At 34.2% G+C, this 7,467-nt stretch overlaps 1 protein-coding gene across 3 annotated transcripts in view; it reads left to right on the plus strand.

The window, feature by feature from the left end:
* Positions 1-3,431, plus strand: part of LOC110026852 — a 28,638-nt gene extending 25,207 nt beyond the window's left edge. For 2 of the 3 annotated variants that reach the window (XM_020728032.1, XM_020728031.1), the window contains 2 exons: positions 2,656-2,766; positions 3,192-3,429. In XM_020728032.1, the coding sequence (XP_020583691.1) occupies positions 2,656-2,766; positions 3,192-3,204 (124 nt within the window). In that variant the 3' untranslated portion in view covers positions 3,205-3,429. Of the gene's footprint in view, positions 1-2,655; positions 2,767-3,191 lie in introns of all 3 variants that reach the window. The other variant, XM_020728033.1, reaches the window with a different exon arrangement.
* Positions 3,432-7,467: the final 4,036 nt, after the last annotated feature.

A 7,467-nucleotide genomic window follows, 5' to 3' on the forward strand; every position in this document is an offset into this window, starting at 1 on the left:
CAATCCATACCTATGATTGTATTAAATTCAAACATGTCATATCTTCAATCCACATAAAATTTAAATTTCATCTCTTGAGGTAAAGTAAAATTGTTTACCTTCTGATTGTAGTCTAAATTAAGAAATAATTAAATAGACAATCCATACCTATGATTGTATTAAATTCAAGCAATGGTGACACAATCAATTGTAACTTAAAGTACCTCCGGCAAATATTTAAATTTATCTCTTTTATTTTGTCACATAACTGATAAAGCGATGGGCATGATTGACGTATTAAAATCCATCAATTTAAATAAAATATCTGAAATGAATGCTGAGATGCTCTCCTATCAAATAATATTCTTATAGGTATATTCTGAAGTGATATGATACTTTTTATAAGACAAAGATACATGATAAATCTAAGAATGAATTATCTAACTTAAATTTGTGCCTATGATATTATGAAATGAAAATACTATAATTTATTGCAGAATAAAAACTTCAATCAGTTATTTTTTTTTTTAGAATGTAAAATGTGCTTGTGAAAATCTGCAGCGAATCTTTAGCTTCGTGTTATGATAGTGCATAATGGCTGAATATTCAACTGTCTGATTTTGATTTTTCACTAATGCGGCTAATTCAATTATTTTGTTTGTGTAAATTCTTTTGTGATGGTGCAACACTATTTCTTGCTTTCACTGGAGCCCTTTGTCCAAGAGTTGAAATAATTCAATGTGTTCTGGTTGATAACACAAGAACCAAATGTTAGTTTCTGAGAGACATTTGCCTTTATGAAATTTTTTTGCATTTCTCACATTTCTTAATATTGCTCCGACTTTCTATTTACTCTGACTTTCAAAACTGTTGGATTTGACCTTCTTAATATTTGAATTTTTTGACTGAGAAGTGAGTAATTGTAGTTCTTATTTTATTTTTCTTTCGGTTCTTTTAAGTTTAAATGTATCATGTTTGAAATTTTTTTATCATGATGATTATTGTTAAAATTAATTGAATGTTTAATTTAATGAAGTTGCATAAGCATTATAACATATTTTAAAAAGTTTATGTATTGCATTCACACTGAAATTTCAGTGTTTAGTTCAAATGATTGAAAAAAAATTAATGATAATCAAGTGAAATAAATGTACAAGCTAATAAAAGGAGTTGGTTAATGACACTATTATACCCGTGTGCATAAAATTAAAAAAAAAGTTAAAAAAAAAGGAAAATGAAAATGAATGTACCTTAATGGTACAATAATTTAAACATGCTCTTAAGTTAAAATCTTAAATAAAATGTAAATGTTTTAAAATTTTAGTAAAATGAAATGTTAATGTTTAAGCATTCTTTAACAACATGCATGTTAGAGCATTTGCCTAAAATTTGTATATTATAGAGCTATATTTATTCACTAAGTTGTTGTATAACTTGTGGTTTTATTTTCATTTTAGGATTTTTTTTTAAACTGAATGATTAACATAAGGGAATTTCTAATCTGAAGAAAAAAAAGAGAAATTGAAAATAGTTACCAATAAAATTTAACTTGTTTTGAAGTTTTCTGTTAAAAGTATTGAATGAAATTTATTAGGTGAATGTGAACTAGAAATATTGATGTTTATTGGCTTTAAATTTTTTGGATGAATTAGATTACTTTAAATGCTATAATAGTTTGAGTCTACCGTTTGAGTCCCTCTTTTCACCCTGACAGTTTCAATCCCTTGGGCCAGTTTGTGACAATCCTTACAGGGAATTATGCAACTGCACTGTACTTCCTCATTGTTATATGTGGAACTAGAATATTTTACTTCGTACGCTATTAAGCCTGTTCTTGGTTAATTGACACTGGCAAGTGCTCTTCCAGGTCAAACATTCAATTTTCAGAAGCAATGGTGCCTGCCACTTGACTTTAATCTTCTAACAAAAAATTTTTCCACCCGATTCTTATAATATGCATATGTGCAATCCAATGCAAGGAATCATTTTAGAATTTTTGCTCTTGGAAATGAAACAGATATCATGCTTTGTTCTATTTGGTCAATGTTTATCTACTTAGGCATGGGCCTGTGAGCTCACCAAATCTTTACCTTAAATATTGATGGTTCATAAGCCAAATTAAAACCCACTGTATGAATTCATAATCCAATTTCGGATTTCTTGCTAACGTCAGCGACTGCATCTTGTGATCCAAAGAATCCTCGCACTTGCTTGGAGCCTTGAACCCCTACTATGTTATTTTATTTTAAGTCAATTATTTTTTAGGCGTGCCAAGAAGTACTCACTTCTAAATTAAAGAATGCTGTACATTCCATATGGCTTTGGCATTTTAAAACTGATGAAGATTGTATTTGGTGAGCAACTTTAATGTGCTGTAGTAAATATATGATATTAGAATTTTTCTTTATGGGTACCCGAACTCTCAATTCATGCAAAGTATTTCAAATTGCTTAATCATGTCATATGTCAATATTTTTTACATATTGTTTGTTGCATTTTTATGATATTTGCAGACAGCATTCGTTTGTTCCAACCATCTTTTATTGATATTATGTATTCCAATGGGGCTATGGTTTGAAGATTTAACACACATAAATTTGAATGTAAAGATTCCTCATTTTTTTTTCATAATTTATTGAATTTTTCTTTTATTGCAATATTTAATATTTTATGCAGGAAGCTGGTGCTCTCAAGGGAGCCTGATTTGTCGGTGCTTCTTGACGAGTTAAATTTATCATTGCTCGTTCTTTCTTATTCACCAAAAAGTGAGCAAGCGTGGAGCCATAGGTGATTGCTACATTCTCAGAAAACAAAGCCAGAACCTTCATTTATTTTTGAATACAAATTATTGTTTGGTCATTTGGATGGTTGCTTAAAAAATTAAGCTTAGCCAAGATATTTTTGGTGTTTATTTTCGCTAGAAAAGCTCAAGTTCCCCTCTTAAGGAGCGTCACTTATTAAGCTTATTAACTGTGCTTATGTGCCACTACGAAGCATGGACACTTCCAAATGGCATCCGTATCGTTGTGAGACACAAATCAAACACGAGTTTGATGTGAAATAAATTGTGTCTAATTTTTTTAACGGTAGAATCAGGCTTTGACACAACAGGTACACGTGGGGAAAACAATAGAAAGGCCAAACCTGAAAAAAAATAGAGGTGGAAGTGCAAAATAGTACTAACCTGATTCATTTCTTTTCCTCGTGTTGAGACGGGGAAGTTGACCAGGAAGCTGCATCTTTTCAATGATCTGAAGCTAATTTGAGGCCTTGATCATGTTGAGGCGCAATTTGAAGAAGCTGAATTTTGTTAAAGATATGAAGCTTGTTCCAAGCTCTCTCAATGTCACAGTGGTTTTCATGGCTGGATATAAGTAAGTTGACATCATGTGCCTCTTAGCACTAAGCACATTTTAGGTCATTGGCTTGGAGAGTTTCTTAGAAATCGACATTAAAAGAAATGAAATTAAGATTTCAGTATTAAAAAAAATTTCTTCTTAATTTCTTAGAAAAGGTAACATCCAAAAATTTCTTACTTTGTCACGCATAGAAGTAAATTAGACTTTCACTTAACAACCCCAACCAAAATATTAATTCTACTAGAAAAAGATTTTATTATATTGTTGTATATTTTGTAAATTTGACTGTCTATGAGTAAGTCACACTGTTGGGTTAGAACCGTCCACAGCTTATGAAAACAAGGGCAGCTTCTTATCAAAGATTGACGAACAGTAACGCCAATCCTGAACCCTCACAAGGTCATTGGGCCATGAGATATAATACTATTATGTTATCCCAATTTTGACACCAGATGTCTTTTGCATCATCGCTCATATCCTGACCCATTCCAAATTATAAACCAGCTCGACGATCCATATAAAATCACTTAGAAAAGAGAGGTTGGTTACTGATGCGAAGTTTGATATCGTTCATTTTGTCTACTTCAGGGATAGCTTCTTAATCATTCTACGCCTCGACCACGTCCGAGTTCACCTTGAAAAACACACAGAGAAATTTGAATGAGAAATAACCCACTCAATTTAAATATATGAACTGTATGATTGTAATTATGAAGGTATAAAAGGGTTTGGGTTTTATGATGTTCAAGCCTCAACTCGACATTCCAGACGCGCTCGCACTGCCCGTTTCATCATCCGAGGTCATCTCGACAAATTTGTCGACGATCATGTCAATATAAGTTTGTTTCGCGCGTGAATTGACAAATAATATTTGTCGATCTAAACAAAGTCGTCTGACATGTAAAATGGTGACAAGATCTCGCCTAAGCGACGATCAAGGTCTAGCAGAATACTCTCAACAGCAAGTCGCTCAACCCGTGTTGAAGGGTCTCAAATGCACGTCACGAGGGCTTTCATTTCATTTAAATTCAATTTTGATATTGATTAGTAAATTGTGTGTGAATTATGGTGTATGTATATGTTGTATATTGTGTGTTGTTTCAAAGAATTAAATCCCTAAGTTCAAAGAGTCTTCTAAAGACATCTTCAATCCTTATGGGAGCTCAACTTGAGTTTTAATATGCCGGTCTCAATTGACTCAACTAAGATTGACGATTCAAGACTATACACATGAGACTACAATGAGTTATGAAGCGGTTCAAATTTCTAAATTGTGTGTCCCAATGCCAGTCTTCTAAAAGAGGCAGTAAGGAAGTCCTATGGCTAATCTTAGGCTCTAGAGAGGGAAATATATCTCACAAAAATGAGGTCAACAATGCCTATAGAACCTGATATCAGGTAAGTTTATGTATGTTGCTCTGTTGAATGTTTATCATAACCCCTTAAGTGATAAGAAGTTTGTGACTTTGCTTGTCCCATAGAAAATATAGTTATTTGTCGAATAATAAGGATGATATTATATAATATCTGGAATTAGGTGACTATCAAGTAAATCATCACAAGAATTCTGTCAAGACACTCGTCTTTTTTTAATGCCGACTAACATCAGACCAATTAGCATCATGAACTTGAATATCCAACAATATTATCATATTTTATAAAGTAATAATCTCTTTGACTATAGGTAAAAAGTGTTAATCTGATGTGATCAATGCTCGACAAATGTTGTAAGTAGGTAATGATCTATTTTGATGTATATAAATTATTAAATTGCAAGTTTAATTTAAAAATAAAATAAAATGACTATTGTCACTATTAGGAGTGGCGACAATAGATACATTTAATGTCATTGTAATGAACAACGATATTAGAGTATTGTCGCCATTTTAACTCCAAACAATGTCAATTTTGTTTATTTTTTATTTTAATGCAAATTTTTTTAAAAATTGTTTAATACATCAATTTTAAAAAAATCTTCCATTGGTTTGTGCAGGTTATATTGATAATTTAAATTCTCAGAAATAAGAAAAATCTAAGCTAAGGTTTTAGGAAAATATATGAGAATTTAGGATGATTAATGAGTATTTGTGTGATAAATTTTTTTATTCTCAAATTAATCCATTATTCAGCTGCTTGGTTTGGTTTTTTTAATTTTAGAATTCTTATATAATTTCTAACCTTTATTGTGAGTTTTAAATTCCGAACCTCGAGTTTGGAAGTTAAAGCGATTCAATTCAATTAATTTAATGGCGGTATACATATCTAATGAAAATGAATAACTTAACAATTAATGAATGGTTTTGATTTTTCGTTTAATCAATAATGATTGATTAACCTCATCAACATGATATCGAAGTTAACCCAACATCCAATAGGATAGCATATTTTATTACTAAAAAATACAGGGATACAATCATAACTCAAAATAGAAAAAGAAAACACAAACACCAATATCCTGCTAAGGCGGGATGGGACAACCCGTCATAGCAGTGATTCGAGCTTGTGATAGGTGGCAGTATGTTAAAGGGGTGTAGGAAGAGTTGCGAGTACGAGAGGAGGGGACTAGAGGATTGGCGACAACACAAGAGGGTTGATGAAGAAATGATGGCGGTAGGTGGAGGTGTAGGTTGATCTTGCAGGGGCTGCTGGAGAAATAGGAGGGGCCGGTGACGACACGTGATGGATGCGTAGCAGATGGAGTACCTGGATGGAATCACGACAACAACATGGAGTAGGGGAGGGGATCTGCTATGATAATAGGGAAAAAAAGGAGTCTAGCAGCCGGGAAACTAGGTTGATGGGAGTGCATGGAAGATGACATCAGACAGGAGAGGAAATATACACGCCACCTCGGGATAAGTTACAGCTAGAGTACCTTCTCACCGTCAGATATAACCATAGAAGGGAAAATGAAGACGTCGGAGGCTATCTAAGTAGAAATCTCAACAAAAATTGAGCTCTAACACAGAAAACAACATATTTATAAAGAAGGATAACTAGGAAGGGAAAACCCTTCCCCTTGGGTGACAGTCGCAACCCTAAGAAGGTTCGGGTTTAATTCAGCCTCCCTATTGAACCGGTTTGGCCAGTTCAGGCCCCCAACCCCCTTGTTTGTCTCTTGAGATTGGGCTAGCTCTGGCTTTATTTGTTGAAGCTTTTGGCTCCTCGTAGAACGGTGTTATTCACTATATTGGACGTAGCAGTTGCAATGTAGTCTATCGGGGTTGTTCGATCTTCTATTGCGTTCCGAGAGCCACATGGATTCCACTGACGACTCACCATCTTCTAAAGCACCTGAGGATTTTTTTCCCATTTGCAAGAAAACATCCACATTAGTCCAATCTTCTTGGAGCTCACAACTATCTGACTTGGGTCATTGTGTCACACATATGTTGTTGAATTCTCCCAAAATAACCTAAGGTTAGCCCACCGTGATCTAATGTGACAATAGTCTGAATCGCTCCGAATGGTGGTGGCCATAACAATAAGGTATTGATCATGATATACTGAGATTCTCTCTATCATGACGTCTCATGTTTGGGATCAGTGTCCCCATCCTATAATTGTCTGTAGTCACCAAAAATAGTCACACTAATGCTGCTCTGGTGGCAAGGACACTTGTGATCTCAGGTTAAGCAGAATGTAGAAGGATGATGCGCTTCCCCTCTTTTGTAATGTGTTTCTAAATCCGTCGTGTTGAGTCCTACAGTCAAATTTTCACGGTCTCATCATCAAAAGGTGACAACCAAAAACTCCAGTAAGCACCTCTAGTAAATGCCGACCCTATTATCTTTCAGCCACATCAGAGAATATGATCGAAAATGCTTCAGATTCATGAGGCCTCCATATGTGCTGACATCACATTCTTGTTGCTTCCTCCATTGATGGTGAGATTGCATATATTCCCGTTCACAATGCAACAGGTGTAGAATATACTTTAGCCAAGCCATTGTGAATCCCCCGTATCTTTAGTCTATAGGACCCGTCGAATCACGAGCATCTCACTCTTATCCGGTGGAAGTTGATACATCTCACACTGTTTTTCAGTTGCCTCCTCGTTGCTTACTTCATCCACATCGTCCTATTCAATAAAAAAACATGATTCTGCTTGTTGGGCAATTAGAGTCAA

The sequence above is a fragment of the Phalaenopsis equestris genome, unplaced genomic scaffold (assembly GCF_001263595.1).
Source record: "Phalaenopsis equestris unplaced genomic scaffold, ASM126359v1 Scaffold000402, whole genome shotgun sequence".
Classification (NCBI taxonomy): Eukaryota; Viridiplantae; Streptophyta; class Magnoliopsida; order Asparagales; family Orchidaceae; genus Phalaenopsis; species Phalaenopsis equestris.